General features: G+C 35.5%; 2 protein-coding genes across 2 annotated transcripts; one reads left to right on the forward strand and one right to left on the reverse strand.

The window, feature by feature from the left end:
• Nucleotides 1-10,198: 10,198 nt before the first annotated feature.
• On the reverse strand, nt 10,199-12,830 carry LOC103137580 (ubiquitin carboxyl-terminal hydrolase 46). The gene is made up of 6 exons (XM_007551386.2): nt 12,737-12,830; nt 12,586-12,654; nt 11,367-11,469; nt 11,163-11,278; nt 10,890-10,960; nt 10,199-10,553 (listed from the first exon to the last, which is right to left on the reverse strand). The coding sequence occupies exons 2-6, from the start codon at nt 12,611-12,613 to the stop codon at nt 10,416-10,418; spliced, it is 456 nt and encodes a 151-aa protein (XP_007551448.2). The 5' UTR covers nt 12,614-12,654; nt 12,737-12,830; the 3' UTR covers nt 10,199-10,415.
• A 3,500-nt stretch (nt 12,831-16,330) lies between these two features.
• Nucleotides 16,331-18,798, forward strand: LOC103137583 (probable E3 ubiquitin-protein ligase ARI5). The gene is made up of 4 exons (XM_007551389.2): nt 16,331-16,518; nt 16,771-16,871; nt 17,902-18,075; nt 18,172-18,798. The coding sequence occupies exons 1-4, from the start codon at nt 16,428-16,430 to the stop codon at nt 18,625-18,627; spliced, it is 822 nt and encodes a 273-aa protein (XP_007551451.1). The 5' UTR covers nt 16,331-16,427; the 3' UTR covers nt 18,628-18,798.
• The last annotated feature ends 100 nt before the right edge of the window (nt 18,799-18,898 follow it).

Consider the following 18,898-nt stretch of genomic DNA (forward strand, 5'->3'; position numbering starts at 1 on the left):
ATTATTATTATTATTATTAATAATAATAATAATAATAATCATAATAATCATAATAATAATAATAATTAAAATCTGCCCTAAACACCTTGAATGTTATAAGTTGGAAATTCACAAAGAAGAAAATTTCCCAAGTTGGAAAAAGTTCAAATGTAAAAACTATCTGGAAGACAATACTTCCTTACAGGTAAGAAAATGCTAAATTTGGCATAAGCAGCCTGCTTTACTTCCTCTGACATGTATTTCCTTATTGTAATTGTCTTCATTTGGCGCCAACCAAACGATTACTGGAAACTACCTAACTCACCTGGCTTGGTTGTTATGTAACCATAATGGTTTCTGTTTGCTTGTCGGATCATATCTGATGCTTCTAGAGTGAGAGCAATAGAAACCAACAGCCATAATTAGACCTGTTAAGCATATCATCATTATTTAATCATGTACCTTCCTTCAGTTGCCAGGAGAAACTTAAGAGATAAAAGATTAGAAATTTATGGTGATTTCCCTGAAGGTGGTGTGATATGCAGGATTGGTGTTTACCGTCATGGATAAGATATGTTAATGGAAAATATTAGTCTGAAAGTTCTGCAGATACATTTTACAACACAAAATATCCCAAAGTGTAAAGGTACAATGTTTTATCTAATTGCCAAAGGTCACCCTTAATATTTTGTATTCAATCCTCTGGGACTACAAATATTTTATTTCATGGGTTTAGTCGGTTTGAATCAGTTCATACTGTGTCAATTCACAACACAAGACACTAAATAAAAATTCAGCTCAAATCAAAATCAGTTGAATCACACAGACAAATTCCAGTCAAGTGCAAACATTACAAGAACTGGTGTACCACAGAACATCAAGCTTACAGCATCACCACACTGCAAAACTTGTTGCCACACACATAGACACCAGCTCTAAAGACGACTGCTACAATCAGTCAGTGACAGGTTCAGTAAAAGTAAGATTGCCTACATTAGAGGTGGCTGTTTAAGTTAAAACATTTTTCTGTTTACAGTTATGAACCAAACTTTGTTTTAAGTGCTGAATATAAACAGCACTTCTTCTTCTGCAGCGACTGCAGGAAACCTGTCAGAACAGTTTGATGTTCTGAATTGTAATTATGTAAAACCAACTTATCTGAATGTTTGCAGTGTTTTATTAATAGATTATAACAGCATTTATTGTCTAAGAATATATTTAGCTGAATAAAATATTCCCTGAATGTTAGCTGTTTTAGTTAACAGTTTTTTAATCTTTTACTTTATCATTTATTGTGTTCAGGTTTTCAGTTTATTGTAAATGAAAACTTGTATGAATACTTGTTCTCGTCTCAACACCAAAGAATGTGGTCTGTTGTGTTTGAAGTTAGGAAACATGCAGCTGTGAAAGGACAGGAGTCATAGAAAACAATAAACAGACATATTTAACGTGATTAAAATATTGAAGTCAAACAGAAATAATCACACAAGGTAATAACTCATTTTTCGTATTTCCACTGGTTTATTTAAACAATAATGGTCCACAACAGGCCCGAGTTGCAGAAACCCTCAGTTTTACTGACCACTGGGAGGCGCTGTTGCTCTTTGAGTCTGAAAGTCTTCATGATAATAGTGACTATGTTTCCTGTGTACAGAGTAATGCAGAATGTATCAGAGAATCCAAGAACACGAGGATGAAATAATGAACCATAACTCAATCCTCTGTGCTTCTATAATCTCTACTGTTGTTCAGAATCTACTGTGAGATGATAAACTTAATTGTTATATTTATTTCTGATGCATTTCACTCACTAGAAATTGTGCTACTGTTTGAAGTCCTGTGCAGCTGGATTTCTTTAAAGCTCAGTGGTAATTACTGAAAGGCAGCTTTTCCTTCCAGACAAGACAATGGCACAAACAGCAAGAGTTAGAATCTCTTTTTATTTCATGTAATACATTTCCTCACTGTAATTGTCCTTGTTTGGCACCACCAGATAAGAGCTGGAAACTACCTAACTTCAGTCTTCAATGTGTGAGAGGTTTCTGTTTGCCTTGTGGGTCATGTTATGTAGCTCCATCTATTTTATCTCAGGGTGTAAAAGTGCACTCAAACTCCTAGGTAACAAACCCACATTTATAAGACGGGCAATAGATACCAAAAAAAAAAGCTAATAAAAGCACTTTGTGCATAGTATCACTCTTTAGACATACACTGCCTGTAACTTACCAGTGCAAAACTGATAGTAAGAAAATATAAATGTTAGAAAAAATTTCTTTTACGTGACACAATGAATGTGTTTATTGCATATTCACCAATTTCGCCTAGGTCAGGACATATGACCCAAGGATGGAAAAGACAAGTCTGAAAATTCTGCAAGTTTTACAACAAAACCAACACAAGCTGAGCTTTTGTTTGTTGAAAAATGTAAATATATTGGAATATGTTTGACTCAAATCTGACTTTTAAAAATCATGTTAAGCAAATGTCATAAAATTCAGTTTAGCAAACTCGCACCATACAAGATTTTTTTCTCACCATACAGTCAGCTAGAATTAGATGCATGCAATGATTTTTTTTTCTCATATAACATACAGCTATACAACCTGGACACATACAACTGCAAGTAACAAAAAAACTCATCATGTCTCTTTAAAAGAAAAACAAAAGCCTTTGACAAGAAACTATTTCATTTTCATTTCTGTAAAATCATTAGTAAGCATAATATTTTATCCCTCGATTCTTAATATATTATGATGACTGACTTACTTTTAAAGTTTTGAATGGGCCTGTCCCGCCACCATTAGATGATTTAATTCATAAAAGGAATAATAAAATAAAAACCAGAGCACAAACCAAAGGAGACTGTAACATCCTGAGGCGCAGAACACAGTTTATCCAGAAGGTGGCGCTTATTAGAGGCGCACATTCGTGGAACAGAATATATCAGAGTGAAAACCAAAAGCAAACCAGTTATGTACCCATTTATAATGTCTTCCACTGCTTATAACGGAAGTTTTTGTATCCTGTGTTTCTGTCGGCTGGTTAGTTATTTCTTGTAAAAGGTTTATTTTGCTGATGTTATTTTTTTAAACTTCTTTCAGTAGAACTATGTGTACTCAGTTCTGTCCTGTGAATTATGTAGGAAGGTGTTTTGCTTTTTCTGTTTACTTGTCCTAGAGCAAAGGATGGAATTTAGCTATTGTGTTAATCCCTGCATATTTACACTGCCTTGAACTGTGGTAAAGTGTAGTGTTTGAATTAATTAAATTAAATTAATAGATTTTGATTAAATGTTTTTTTTTTGCTATAACTAGCTACAACTAGCTAGCTAGGATTCTGCAATGTTTTCACTTTTGTCCTGAATCCTACATTCATTAAAACAGTGGTTCTGAGAATGGAAGCATGTCTAAGATGGACCCAGTATTTTAAATTATGTTGGAAGACAGCAAGGCTCTTATAAACTTCTCATATATTTAAGTATTTTAATTGTTATTACATTACTGTGCTTTTGTATGATAGTCCATCACAACACAGTGTATAACTGTGAAATTGAGGAGAAATTACATCTACATACTGGATTTTCATGATAAAAATCTGGAAACTGTGCTGGAGATTCAACATAATATGTGAAAACAGGGAATTGTTTTCACATGCAATTAGCATGTTAAGCTGCATACATTTGTAGTTAGAGTCCAATTTATATTACAAAAGATTATTTCATAACTTTATTGAAAGTTAGTTTTATTATTTTCCAGCCAGTTCATCATTACCTCCCATGTGCAGAGTTCTCAACCAATCCAGTCCGCTCTTTGTCCGGTCTCCTGACTGGAATCGTCCAGAGCTGGAACATTTCCATTATTATTTCCACATCTTTGCAAATCTGAATTCTTTCCTGATTTTCCAGGTCAGAGTGTCATAGTACATGAGTCCTTTTGATAAAAACGTGCCTTACTGCAAAGCAGCCAAATAACATGGCTGCTTTAATAACAAATATAGCATAATTATTATTTGGCTGCCTTAATAGTGTGAGATTTATTACACTGGACCTGGAGATATCAGACAGAATCTTCTGTGGGTGATCCAGGATATTTATAGATGCAGTTTTAAAATATATAAGTACTGTAAATAAGCTCTTTTTGCGGTACATCTTTTTAAATGAACTTCTCCAGGTTCTTTAGCTTCTGTGTGCTACACTTTTGCAACACATTATTTGCAAATGATCAACTCAGAGATCTAATGGGTTCAAATTAACAACTAGGCCCACCCTAAAATGATAAAACCACAGATAAATACACAAATTGCTGTTTGGATAAACCTAGTGGAAAATGATTCGGAAAGCAATTCCAGCAAACAATGAAAAAGAAACGTATCTTGAAAATATTTGGTTGATAATTCAAGTTTATTACAGGAAATCAGAAAACTAAAAATTCTAATTAAAACTTAAAATCAATGCAAACCTTTACATTTTGCAATTCACGGCATTTAATCACATATTGAATTATTATCTAATAATAAACAAAAAAATCCCTAATACAACAATATCATCTATGCAACAATCCTTGCTTTTCTGTACAACAGTGCTGCCCTTATACACATAATATGTCACTCGTTCAAAAAGAAACAAACTTCCACGAGCACATCCATCAAGTGATATAAAAAAGCAAATGACAACACATTTATATTTTTCTTAAATTCTTCCTTTAATTGTCTTCATATGTATTCTTCACAGATGTTAATTAAGATGAATACAAATGTTGCACAACTAGGCTATTTTTATCAATCACCAGACACATGCTTATATTTCTAGAAGTTAGTCCCACCATGCATGCACCTGTAGTGCTGCTTGTACCATCACCATGACACTAGTCAACAACAGAGGAGAAGAAGAAAGAAAAAAGACCGAGTTGTAAAATTCTGCTTCTATTTAAAGCAGAACTCACAAATACACTCAAGGGGGATGGGGGGTGTATTTGTGAGTTCATATTTACCTGATGTGGGCATCAGGTAAATATGTTACACCAGTTAAATTGAGAAGTACATAAATAGCCAACCACTCAATATGAAATTTTGCTGAGTTTTAGCAACAATGATTTATTACAAAACCCACAAATTGAGAAAATAATAATAGTTATTCTGATAAATAAATCAGTAACGCAAAATCCCTCAAAAATAAGTTTAGGTGAGATTTAATTCACTCAGTTCATTTTAGTAAAGAAACCCAAATGGTTAAATGTCCAAATATTTCCGATCCTTTTTAATGCGAATATTGTCCACAAAAGAGTTCCATATCCTGGGAGAATTTTTCCGTGTTAATCCAAAGTCCCAATCCAAACAAAAAATCCAAAGCATCGAAGATAAATGATACATTTACTCTTCAATGTATTTATCCAGGAAAAAAAACAAAACAAAAAAAAAACATAGTGGTTATGTTACACAGTGATGAAGCACCAAGAAAAAGTGGAGCTTAAACTGACCCTGAACATGAAATGCATATAGTGATGTAAACAAACTCTGATGGGATATCATGATCCAATCACAATGATGCATTTATTGGTCATTCTATTGAAAATAAATAAATAAACCAACCAGATGCCATTATCACATCAGAGTCCGTCTTTGAATAACACATGTAAATCTGAACCCCTTTCAATAAAAACACAACCCAAATGCCTCAGAATCTAAGTTATACAATGTCAAAATGTTGCTGGTTCAACATTCAGTAGTTTATCAAATTAATTTGACCACATTGTTTCCAGTGCCTCTCATAAAGTCTCTGAATGAAATATACACACAAGTCATTTTTTTTCTTCAGTGCACTGTTGAAAACTTTGCATGCCCATATTTCCAAACCCAGCTTCACGTTTATTACACTGTTTACACAGTGAACGTGAATAACAGTGAAAACAAATGTTTTATTTTTTGTCGCCTTTGCATGAAAAAGTGATTTTTCTCTCAATTGTAAGTTGAGGCAACAAACAAGCTTTTTAGTGAAGTCAGTTTATCGAACAACGAAAATGGCTTTTATTGTGTCGTTTTGCAGGTAATCACAGAACAATTGATCCTATTGGCTTTATAATATTGAGCTATTATTGACAGAAACAATGAGACAAGAATTACCAAACCAGATGGCTGTATTTACAACAAACAGCTGAAACAAAATCTCAGTCTAGGTTTTGTTTTCTATGCTTGCACCTCCAGAATGGTTCCCAGTAAGCTAAACCACCAGAGTTCTGCTGACCTCATAAACATTTTATTCTGATTCATGATTTGCACATTTGTTGGTCGAAATGGGTAAACAAGACATAGCTGATCTCTTTTTATTTTTTCTTCTGTGTGTGTTGATTCATTTTACGTTATCAATACGGCCACTTGGTTTTAAGAAACCTTCTTCTTTTTAAAGAATCATCTGTCCTAGCCACCTCAAGCCATGTATTAGGGAATTCTTTCAGTGAGGAAAGATTTGAATGTTTTATTTTTCTAAGATTTTTATGTTGTCTTCTGTTTGACCTGGTTGTGTGTTTTCGTTCAACCAAAGTCAGGTGTCTTTGTTCTTCAGTTATGTGCTGTTCTGTATTATTTTCTTCCTTCCGTTTAATGAAACCCTGTGAGATTGTTCTTGTCATAATTTTATTACCAGTACTGCTGCCATTTACTTCTTCGATTACTTTATATTGAAGAAATCTATGCTGCCCATCTGCAGAACTCTTAACTCCTTTTTTTGTATTTGCTTGATAATCTCCCTGGCTTGTTTTTCTCTCCCTGTCTGCTGCTTGGTTCCCTTTCAGACTCTCTTTTTTTCCTGATCCAGATTGCTTGTGAAAATCCTCAATATATTTTTCAGTTTCCTGACTTTTGGTGTGGGTCTTCGAACCATAATCTTTCTGTTCACCTTTGGCTTCTGGTTCAGTGTTTCCGTTCTTCAGAGCCAATGGATTTATCACTGATAGTTTTCTCATATCAGTATTGATATTTTCACTGTGCTCTTTGTGGTCTTTGTAGATCGTGTGGGGATCTACGATATGACCAAGTTTTGGTTTCCTCTCTTTACTTCCATCAGCTTCTCTGCTATCCAGATAACAACTAGCTTGAGTAGAACCAGTTTGTCCCTCTTCCTCTTTTTTAAAAGAGGAAGAGGGACAGGTTGATATACTCCTTTCAGCTGACTTGTTGCAATTTTTAGTAAATTTATGTGCTTCATTTTTCTCACCATCCTTTTGATTATTTTCCTTATATTTGTGTTTGCTTTGAGGAACATAACCAGATCCTTTACCAACATGATGCCGTGCAGATCCATCGTTCAAATATTTATCTGTCTCTCTTTTCTGCTCATTTTCATATCTGATCTCACTTTGGTAATCCGTTTTAGGTTTAAAATCATCATTAAGGTTAGCTTGTGTATCTTCAAAGACATTTGCTTTTTGCTTTTTGTGATCATTGACTTGAATCTGATCATAAGCAGGGAGAACAGGTTTTACCTGCTCGGTAGAGTTGGCATCCATTGTGGTTTTGTCCTGAGCATGACTGTTTGCTCTCTCATGTTTTTGTCCCTCATATATCTGTTTATTCTCATCAGACTTTCCTTCAGATGATCCATGTAAATCAATCATGTCATCTGGTATATTAGGTGCAGCATGAACAGGAGGGTTTTTGCTTTGACGAAGTTTAAAACCTCGAGTGTCTGGTTGGTTTTCTTTAGACACAGTTTGCTCCACTGGTACATGATCCCTGCCTTTATGCTGAATAGAGCAAATATCCTTATCATCCCCCTGCTTGGCTTTTCCACGTACCTTGAGGTCATAATCCTCATGTTTTGTAACACCTTGAGTTGTGTTATCATGAAATACTTGGTAATTATTTGGTCCAGCATGTACGTTACTCTTTGCATGAACACATTTGGGGTCTGGATTGGAGCTCCGCATCATTTCTTCCGTTCCTGGATTTTCATAATCAATTAGACAAGACAGTAGAAGAATAAGTTAAATTAAAATTCAGTAGTTATTAATAATACAGCACTGCACAACATATTATCTGAAAATGCAGCAGGTACTGTAATTCTCACCTTTCCTCCTATAAAATAGAAGATAAGCACTGTGGGATCTAGAAGAGAAATGAAGAGAAAGGTGACAATACGTATATAAATGTGAATTAACATGTTTGAAGGCAGAAGCAGAAACTTAAACTCCCTGTGCTGCTACCAAGCTCTTATCTGCAGTTTGGTCCCGTTTTTACCACACAATCCATACAAAATAACAGGAAAAAACAAATATTAAACTTATAAAGCTGATGCTGTTTTTAAGATTTTTCTGGAGAAACTATGTCTGTCTTTGTTCAACAGCAGTGCACTGACAGTGAACTTTGACTCTAATCCTCTCCAAGGTCTTAGTCTGCATCTGTAAACAATAAATCAAGCATTGATTTATCAAGCAACAATGAAATGGGACACATTGTTCCAGACTGAAATGTGTTCCAGAAACCACATACATCAAGTAACTGAGAGTATTTAAGGTTTTTCAGAAAAATGCAGATGATTTGTTAGTGAGAGATGCTCGTGTTAAACGATGGAGTTGAAGTCCTAATTGACTTTAGGTAAAGGGGTTGCAATGCCAGGTAAATGGTAAAAGGTGAAAATTTGTGATGTGATCTTTTGTGCAGTATAATAAAAGTCATCTCTCTTTAACACTTACTGTACAACATCCACATTGTCAGGAAAAGGACTTTTGCTTCGCTGAAGGAAAAAGCAAAGACATCACATGATTAATTGCTTTTGTCCTGCAATGCATTCTTTCACAACTCGACTGTTGAGCAAAATCTTTTTATGGTGAAGAAAAAGTTTTAATTGGTTTTACCTGCGTGACCGAACTGTCATCAAAGACGAACCATTTGCCTCCTTCATCCTTGGACTTGATTTTTGCGTGATAATGTCCTCCTCTCAGATCTCCAAAATGCTCCACAACTGCATAGAGCTCATACGTCTGATTCTGATCAACATACAAGAATATTAGTCAAAATCAGGAATGAAATAAACAAAACAATTCTGCAATATGACTAGTTCTAAATAAAAACTATATAAAAGATATTTTTCTACCTCTGGAATCCTAATGGTGTGAGGAACATCAGCTTTACAGTGGATTTTGATGTAAGACATGAACTGGTAGCTAAAGTCAAACCTCTTCAGCATCAGAAGCAGAACATCTGGATGTTGAGTTATTACATATTTCTGAAAAAACAAATCAGATATACCTTGTTGCTGAAAAAGATTGCTAAAATATTGCTGTGTTTCAAAATGTATCAAAAAAACTGAAACTTTCTAAATATTCACTCACTCTGGTAGCATCAACTTTAACATCACAGATTTCACAGTACACCTGGTTATCTCCATTGAATATAGTTGGTGTGAAAAACATATTGATGCCGTTCTCCTAAAAACAGGAAACTGTATTACGTCTACAGGGGGAAAAAATTCTCAAAAAGAAGCACTTAACAGTTAGAAAAGACTTTTGACTGACTTTACCAAGTTATAGGTTCAGACAAGCATTTCTAATATATTTATAAGTAAATAATAATTAATAACACTGTAATTTTGATGACAATTAAAGAGATCATATTCCTCCTATTTATCTTCTTTTCATTGGCTCCAATGTATCCAGTCAAAACTTTTAGTGTCCTTGTTTAGGTTTAAATAGACACAGACGTTTGTCAAGGTGTTTCAGTAAACAAATATCATGTTTGCTATCCATCCAAACTGACTGAGTTTGAGATTCTTTGCAAAGAAGAATCAGAAAATATTTCATCCTTTATACATGCAAAGCTATGAAAACCATATTGTTCTCACTACACAGTTATGAACCATATTTATTGGACTATCAGACAAAAGCACAAAATGTTAAAAAGTTCCATAAGAGAGAACAGTTTTTAAAGCCCTTGTATAGATTAAGAAAGTTCAATTAACCCTATCTGTGAGCTAAATAGGGAAAATGATTGCTCATTCTAAAATAGGCATTTTAGAATCAAATGTTGTAAAGCTCCATGGGATTCCAGCATTTGGATGGTAAAGTGGTGGGTTTGTTGCAGGTACAGTATGTTGTTCAGCTTTTCAGGCAGTAAGGAAGTTTAAAAGTGTGATAAAGAGTTCAATAATAAAGCTTGTTATAAGGAAACATGGCAGAAAATTACTGCAGACATACTTTATTTACAGTTAAATTTTAGATGTTAACAGTCAGCGATCAGTTCCTTTACTTTTTTATGGCCAGTGTGGTTTTCAAAGCCGTACTCCAGAGTTTAAATATGATTAAATTACACTTATTTTCCGATATATTTTTCAAAATTAAGCATGATCCATTTTATGTTGTTCTATTGTGGAAAAACATGTCAGTTTATATGAACTTTAACACAAGTTAAAGTTCAACAGTAACTTGCAACAGTAAAATATTAACTTGTCAGATTCTCACCACGCTGTAGTTTTCACCAGGCGAATCTTCCAGTTCAAGAGGAAGATGCCAGAACGGACCTTCACTGTCAGTCACTGTCTGACAGTTTAAACACTCGGTCCTGTGACTCAGCCGTCCATGAAAGATCTGAAACACACAAACAAACCACATACGTACCATACCATACCAATTTTATTTATAAAGCACTTTATGCACCAACAGGACCAAAGTGCTATACACAATCATAAAATACAATGCAATTATAAAATAGAAAAGATCGAATACATATTAATATACAGACAGAATAAAACAAAGTGAAACATCTCAGACTGTGCCAAAAGCCAAAGAAAGAAGATGGGTCTTAAGAAGGGACTTAAAAACAGCAAGTGAAGAGGCCTTTCTTACGTATGCATTTATAAGCACGCATATAGAGTATATTTACTCTTACGCCTTATATACAGTGTTTGCAACTGGTAAATGTACCTTTGCTGCATTTCCACTGGTCTTCCTTAAGATCCTCTCAAAGTATTCTGCTGCATCTTGCTGCTCACGCACTGGGAGAAGTCAAGACATACAAAAATGCAGTAATTGACTCAATAAAATAAGACTTGATGAATTATAACACAATTTTGTATTTTAAATTCATAATCATCCATTATGATGATAATTTGAATGCAAAACAATTATAACTACACTTATGACCCATATTATTTTACAATAAAAAGTAAAAAGGAATCTTCCTCTTCAATGTCATACCATTGTTGACTTCTAGAGCTCTTAATATATCATATGGATCTGCTGTCCGGTGCGATAATTCTTCAAACAATTGTCTAAGGTGGTGATCAATGTGCTCCTTACTGGGATTGGTCAATCTAAAACAAAACGACAAATTAATGTCCACTGTGGACTTCAAAATATTCCCTTCACATATAGTAACTGCTACAAACTCTAAAAACCAACCTGATCACAGCTTCCCTGAATTCTTCGGTCATGAACAGAACCTGCAGCACACTGTTCAGGTAGCATGTTGCCCCGTGGTTGTACAAACCGTGGTACTTAGTTTCTGGTGGATTTGGATCGCAAATGCAAATGAAATGTCAGACAGTGTTCTGTTATATAAAACGTTGGGTTATACTGTTCACCTCAATAACACAGCAAGTCTATACAAAGTACGTTTTTAAAATAAAACATCTCTTGGATACATAAACAGAAATCCCAGGTGATCAGAGGGGTCCAGGAAAATTAAACTCTTTGCCTACATACACATGGTAGAGAATAAACTAAAACATCATCCCCACAGTGAGGTTGGCAGCATCATGCTCTGTGCTGGTTTTACCAACTTGTTCAGAGCATTATGGAATGGTGGACAGACCTAAATACAAACAAATGCTGCAAAAAAAACCTAGAAGCTAAAAATATTCTTGGGAGTGGGGTGGAGGTTCTCCTTTCAACAGGAAAACAATCCTGAATAACAGCCTTCAAGTTTATTATAAAGCATGGGCTGCATAGTGGCACAGTTGGTAGAGCTGTTGCCTTTCAGGTTATTATTTCTACAATTCCACCTAATTCCAGTAGTTAGGTGGAATTATTTATCTTCCACCTAACATTTGCACACTGCATTGTTAAAACTCCCAATAAAATACACAGAAGACGTAATGTGACAAAATAAGTTTGAAGGACTATGAGGTACATATAGTGCTAACTATTTCATGAAATGAGGTGGATGGTAATGAGTTACATTTACTATAGTGAATTTTTGGAAAAGAAAATGTTTTATTGGACGTTTGCTTTTTCTTAAGTAATAGTTTTCAGAAGTAACAATTCTATTACTTACGTACAATTTTTCTGTGCATCTGAATTTGTGGAAGGTAATTAATACAGAAAAGCTCACCACTTGTACTGAATGCATTTATGTGTTTATTTTGTGGGAAGGTGTTCTATGATTTTACATAATGTTTAATTATATTATTGCAAACAAATAAATTGGTTCTTATCTTCAGACACTTAGCATTTAAAATCTCCATGTACACCTACTAAATTTTATTTGGGCAATTTTTGTTAATATTTTACTTTTACTTTAGTAATGTATTTGTTAAGTAACGCTACTCTTGCTTGATTAAGACACTTATATCCCACTCTTCTCTTGTCATAATTACTCAGGATATTATAAAGGTTTTACCTGCAGGTTTATTCCACCAGCGATTCATTTTTTTCTTCCACCTGGTGATCCTCCCATCGACAGTGGAGGCTACAACGAAATCGATGAGTCAAATGCAGTTCAAATTTTGGGATAGCAAAAACTCAAACGCAAAAGAAAACAACGAACTTACCTTGAGATTCACACTTTCGTTGACATCCACTGGATATAAAAACCCGAAACTTCTTTTAGACGCTGTCGGACATTGCTTGCACGTTAAAGTGTAACTAAAGCTCTCTAAATACTTTCTGTTTCTCTTCTCATTACGCCCGAGACTATGTTGCATTCAGGGACGGTCGGACATGTTACATAAAAAAAAAATATCAAAAAAGAAGAAGAAAAATAATCGAAACTTTTTGATTCCATGTTAAAACTCTGACACCCAGATTGTGATTCAGCCTAAATAAAGATTTACTGAAAGACGTGGAAATTACGTCTTAAAAACTTCAGTTTTATTTTAGCTTAAGACAAAATATAGAGTAGAATATAGCAGTATTTCATTTATAACCTCTTTCCCCTTTGAGTAAGACACTGTCTGTCTGTGTTAAGCTCTCTTTAAGACAAGTTTAAACTATTTAAACTATTGTAACTCCCTGTACTTTTCTGGGGGATGTGCAATGCATAGGTTTTTTAATGCATGAAAGTTTTGAACATGTGGATATCACAGTGATTTGATATAATAATGTGAAGATGCAAGATGGGTTATAGGTCAGATTTCTAGAGGTACTCAATGAACTATCTCAGACTTTTTGTTGCATCTAGAGAAAGACTTTATTTTATTTTACTTAAGAACACCCACAAACTAAGCTTTATCTCTGAAACATTTAGTTTTCTCAAAGAAAATCTGTATTTCCGGTAGTTTTTTTTGTTTGTTTTCTTTTTACTTCTGAACACTGATTTAAAATCACTAAAAGTCTGCTGAACTGTTTCAACACATTGTTGGAGCTCAAAAAGCACCTGATGAGATTTGGATCCAATGGTGAACATCAGAATATTGTCAACATAAAACTGAAAACTACATTTTGATCCTCTTGCTCAAGTCTGTTTTCTTGCAGTAAATACTTCCTTAGCTATGTTTATGTTTGGTGTAGATTTCTATTATCAGCACAAGAAAAATGACATAAAATTTCATTAAATATGTTTATTTAATGCAACAGTTGAAAACATTTGAACATCCGAAGGTTATTACAAGTGAATACACAAAAAACATTATCAGTATTCTTTTTTTCAGCAGTGATTATGGCTTTCATATTTGTAAACAAGAGTCAGGAGTGAACAGGATTCCCTGCAGATTGTAGCAACGACGGCAGTGAAAGATGAAGACCCAGATGGTCCCAGTTACGCCATCTGTCCTCCAGGAACCTTCAGCACCAGCTGGACGACGGACATGTGCTGGATCCCGTACTCTGACAGCAGCGTAGTGTCTCCTTCCAGGTGCTTGTCCGTAAAGATCAGCCGCAGGTTCTCCTCTCCTGCAAAAACACAAACAAGAAAGCAAACACAGATATCAACAAGGTTTCAAAATAGATTTTATATATATTATAAATAGTCTGTAGTCAAAATTAATCCCTACATTTTTTGGAAGGTTGTTTGTTTGAAGAATGGTAAGAAGTGAAAGTAAAAAATGTGCTGAGGAGACACAATTACTTCCAAACTCAAATCAAAAGCTAATTTAAAAGGTCATGAAGAAGAACAGATAACAAGATTTTTAGACCTTTGTTTTGTTGTTGTAACAGGTGTTTCCACACCTAAACGTGTACTATTAAACAATTAATCTGGATCATTCATTCTCAAAAGTATCAACTTACTGATATAAAATGTTACTTTAATAGATTATTTTCTTTGTATTACCTAAAAAAAAACACCTGCCAGATATTTTTGTAATGAGTGGCTGCTTATAATCTTGGGATGATACTCCTAACAGAGTTAGCATTTAGCAGAGTTAGCATTTAGCATTGACTTAAACTTGAAATTTATGTTGGATAGAAAATTACCTTGATCCTCAGACTATATAGTCATTGACCTACATTCATGTTTTAAAGTATTACATTCAACAAATCAGCCAGTTTGATTTGTCTGAATATTCAAGCACTGCAATGTTCCTAATTTTTGACCTAATGGTGCTCAATGGTCCTGCTCTAAATTAACCTGTTATGTCACCACAGGCGGTTCAGATTTTGTCTATAGACCATAGGTTTAGTAAGTTACACACAATGCAGATGCACTTTAAACACATCAGTTGGCTTATTTATTTATCTGAAACAAACCAGGTAAATAAACCAACCAACAAACCAACTAGTAGGTCTTGAACTGCTGGGTATTAATGATAGAGTTAATACTGAGCTCTACCATTACAGCACTGATAAGCCAATAAGAGAAAATATGAGTCACCATGAAATTTACTTTCAATTTTGATTTGCAAGCAAAGTATGGTCTTGAAAAACATGTTTGTTATTGAAGGGTCAGGTACTTCTGAATTGGGTAAACATATTATTACTTAACAACCTACTTTATTTTACAAAAACGAGCATTAATCTGTCTTCATGGCCACTTAACCCAACCTGTCGATCAAAAAAGTCGATAAAGTTGAAAAGAAGTAGCTTTCGTCCTGCTGGCACACAGATAGACGTAGAGAAAGTGCACCCAATATATTGAACAGCTCACCGCCTCCCAAATTAATTCTGCCATTACTGAGTCACGTTGCCTTTTGAGCTTCTCTTTAGTTACCTGCGGTCTGAGGAAGTTTCTCAGCGATCTTTTCCTTCAGCTGTCGCACCGTCATTTTCTGCATCTGCTCCTCGGTGTTGCAGAGGTCAATCATCAGTTTCTCTCCTCTGAGTCCATGAACCACGACCTGGTAGATTTTCCCCATCTTCCTGCAATCTGCGCTGCGCTGCGCTCCTGTCTGGTTCTCTGTCCCAACAGCTGTCAGAAATGCGGGCAAACAGCAACAGCATCTGACGTCAGAGCAGTCTTTACTTTCTATTTTCTGTTTTGCACAAAGCAGGACTCTTGCTGTTCTTATTCTTTCAGTTTTTCCTTGTAATTATCTTCTCTCACATGACCTGCTGGTATCAGCAGGTTGGTATATTTTGAGAAGCACATTCAACACAATACTGCACTTTAATCTCCTAAAGTGTGGGAGATTAAAGATGATAATAAAAATTGAATAAATAAAATACGTACATCTGACCAATGGCAAAATAAATAAATAAATTAAAAGACTTTTTATACTGATACACCTTAATAATTGTGTTATGTAGATGATGTTCTGCGATTATAAATCGCAGATTTTATAGGGACGATTAATTGCAGGAAATCACCTTGTTTTCCGGCAGAGATCATGTGATGTGGCTGTGGTTATTTGCAAACTCTTTACATTACATGGTTGCTTCTCAAACTATGAAAAAAAAAATTGTATAGTAATTTTATTTATTACTTGTGCTGCTTTCGACTATGGCAGAGAGAAAAAGCAGCAGATGTTTTAAGTTATAAGGGCCACATGTGTCACTTTTAACTGGAATCACTGCAAATATAGTAAACAAAACTCAATAATGTTGTTAAAATTGTATTGACAAGTGAATATAAAATTAATTCGGTTCATAAAAGGTTTTAACTTTCTTGTGTGTTGTTCTTCATCATCACTGGTTCGTCTTCATCAGTGCCAATTAAAATGCACGAAGAAAAACAAAAGAGAGAAACTGAAAGTAAACAACAGCTGGCTCTGAAAGTGACGCAGCAGCAGCAGCAGCTCCATTAGGGCACATCTTTTGGCTGCAGACGGACAGAAGTTGGTTCAAGTCGAGGAGCAGAGCAGAAACAAAATGACCACGCAGGGCCACGAAGAGAAAAGATACGACCCCAGAGACACGACGCTGAAGTTCGTCAACAGACCTGATGCTCTGGATCCGATGCGTGAGAACCTGTTAACTGTTATTGTGTTGGTGCTGAAGTGACTTTGCTTATTTCCAAAGAAACGGAAGGAGCGTTTTGTTTTAGAGACCTTAAAAACACTTACATGCAAGTCAGTGGGTACATGAGGACACCATGTGTCGTCGTGACAGCTAAAAAAAACAAGATGGCATATTATTATTATTATTATTATTATTATTATTATTATTATTATTATTATTATTTGTTTTTGGGTCTGTTTTCTGCTCCGTTTAGCCCCAGACGAGGGAGATCAGGGTCTCCGGGTGGAAATGTCCTGCGGTCACGCTGTCACCCCGCAGTCCCTCACTGGGTGGTGTCGCAGCCTGCTGGATCAGGTACTTTCCAACAGTTAAAAATTTACTTTTGTTTTCTCACTAGCACATGTATTGTTGAAGAGAAGACTCTGTGCAAAGATCCAGCATAAAGTCCAAGATGAGACATGCAGCCCAGTTTTATGTTGTGGGCCATAAACTGGGCCAGTGTACCATATTTCAACAGTATGACTTACTGTCAAAATAATGATTTTAATTAGGCATTTCTTTATTTTTTTCAACAATAATCAGTTCATATGATCCATCATTACAATATAACCAATACAAGACATAGTAAGGATGCTCATATTTAATGTTATAAAGCTAAGAAAGATGTATTGCAAGTAAAATGTCCACTGAAATTATCCAGCAATTTTAATGCAGTGCTTTATTTTAATTTACTTCAATCCAATTCTCTTCTCAACCTTCATCTTAATTATCAAATTTAATTTATGGTTGAATGTTGGTGGCAAACAATGCAAGAGAGAAGATTTTAAACAGTTAAAACAAACAACAAATGACAGCAGATCTATGGTGCCTTGAATTAGAGGCTGGTGCTGAAGAACCTACAGTTAATATCCAAGTTAATCATAATCCATAACAATAGAGTTGTTGTTTTTTATTTTAACATGTTTCTTACTGTAATATGTTCTGTAGTGGACTAACCAGAGATCCAAACTGAATCTAGGACTGCTGTAGGAGACCAAAGAGACGCCCACTCACATTTTGTATGTTCTCATCAGGACAGGAATGCTTAGCAAGCTCTTAACAACCAGCATTAAAATATATTTTAACCTGAGGTGTAGATTTAAGTAGTTTTCCAGTAAAATTTGTCAAATGTCACTGAGTACAACACAAATCAAATTTATAAACTTGACATTAAAAATCAGAGAGCTGCTCAGTGGGACTGTGAACTCTTCACTCATCAAATTCATCTTTCAGGATGTTGTGCTGTGCAAAACTAGATGGATTAAGTGCATGTAAATGATGCTTGATATCAAGACTCAATCAATTCAAGTTAATGATATTGTTCCCTAAATATTATAAATTTCAGGGCCAGTATAAATTTAAGTGCCCAGCTCTGAAGGACGGCACCCTGCACAAGTGTGACGCTCTGTGGTCGTATCAAGAGGTCCGTCGCCTGGCCGTTCTGACCGCTGCAGAAATGCAGCATTTTGAAGAGAACATGGCCCGTCTGGCTGCTACAGAGTACTGCGATTTTAAAACCGTAAGCATCATGCTAACTCAAGACAAATTCATGAAACATTGTTCTACAATGTGGTAACTTCTTTCCTTTTGTTTTCTCTTCTTTTTCGCCCTGCAGTGTCCTGGCTGCAGCTCCTACATTGAGAGAGAGGACCTGACTAACCTCTGCGTTCAGTGCTTAGTTTGCACAGCAGATAAGAATGCAGAGGTCCAGTTCTGCTGGCAGTGCTTGAAGCCATGGAAAGGTCCGGCTCCGCGCTCCGATCGCTGTGACAATAACGGCTGCATCAACCACGACCTGCAGCTGCTCAGGAACTGCAAGACCACATCCTTCCCTGAGGTCCAGGGGGTCGAGAACTGTCCCTCCATCCGGGCCTGTCCCACCTGCGGACATAAGGTGGAGCACGACAAGACGGGCTGCAAGAACATCATCTGTCCTCGCTGCCAGGTGGAGTTCTGCTTCGTGTGTCTGAAGCTGACTCCTGAGTGTCTGAAGACCAGCTCCTACTTCATCCCCTGCAGTGCTGGTGTGGCTCCCAGACAGACAGCCATACCTGTGTGGCACAGAAACTAAGAGTTGTTGTTTCTTGACAAAGTTAATTTTATAACTCTAAAAATGTTCCAGGTCTTCTTGTTCATGTTCATCACCTTTAACAGTTGCTTTTTTTTGTTAGTTTTCAACCTGACAACTTGCTTTTCAAATATGTTTGTGACCTGATTAACAAATAAAGTTCATATTAAACTGATTTTGTTTACTGCCTGGTCTGTTGAGTGCAGTTGGGTGTAAAACTAATCTTTAAGCAGGCAAAGCCCAGTAGTTGTTATTCAGAATATCTAAAGATGGC

This window comes from Poecilia formosa, unplaced genomic scaffold (genome assembly GCF_000485575.1).
Source record: "Poecilia formosa unplaced genomic scaffold, Poecilia_formosa-5.1.2 Scaffold41, whole genome shotgun sequence".
Classification (NCBI taxonomy): Eukaryota; Metazoa; Chordata; class Actinopteri; order Cyprinodontiformes; family Poeciliidae; genus Poecilia; species Poecilia formosa.

Coding starts and splice junctions, on each gene's coding strand:
- LOC103137580 (XM_007551386.2), bottom strand. CDS start 12,613: ATGAATCGCTGGTGGAATAAACCTGCAG. Junction 10,961..11,162: donor AGCTCTAGAAGTCAACAATG/GTATGACATTGA, acceptor GACTTCTCCCAG/TGCGTGAGCAGCAAGATGCA. Junction 10,554..10,889: donor CCAGTGGAAATGCAGCAAAG/GTACATTTACCA, acceptor TGTGTGTTTCAG/ATCTTTCATGGACGGCTGAG.
- LOC103137583 (XM_007551389.2), top strand. CDS start 16,428: ATGACCACGCAGGGCCACGAAGAGAAAAGATACGACCCCAGAGACACG. Junction 16,519..16,770: donor TGATGCTCTGGATCCGATGC/GTGAGAACCTGT, acceptor TGCTCCGTTTAG/CCCCAGACGAGGGAGATCAG. Junction 16,872..17,901: donor GTCGCAGCCTGCTGGATCAG/GTACTTTCCAAC, acceptor TATAAATTTCAG/GGCCAGTATAAATTTAAGTG.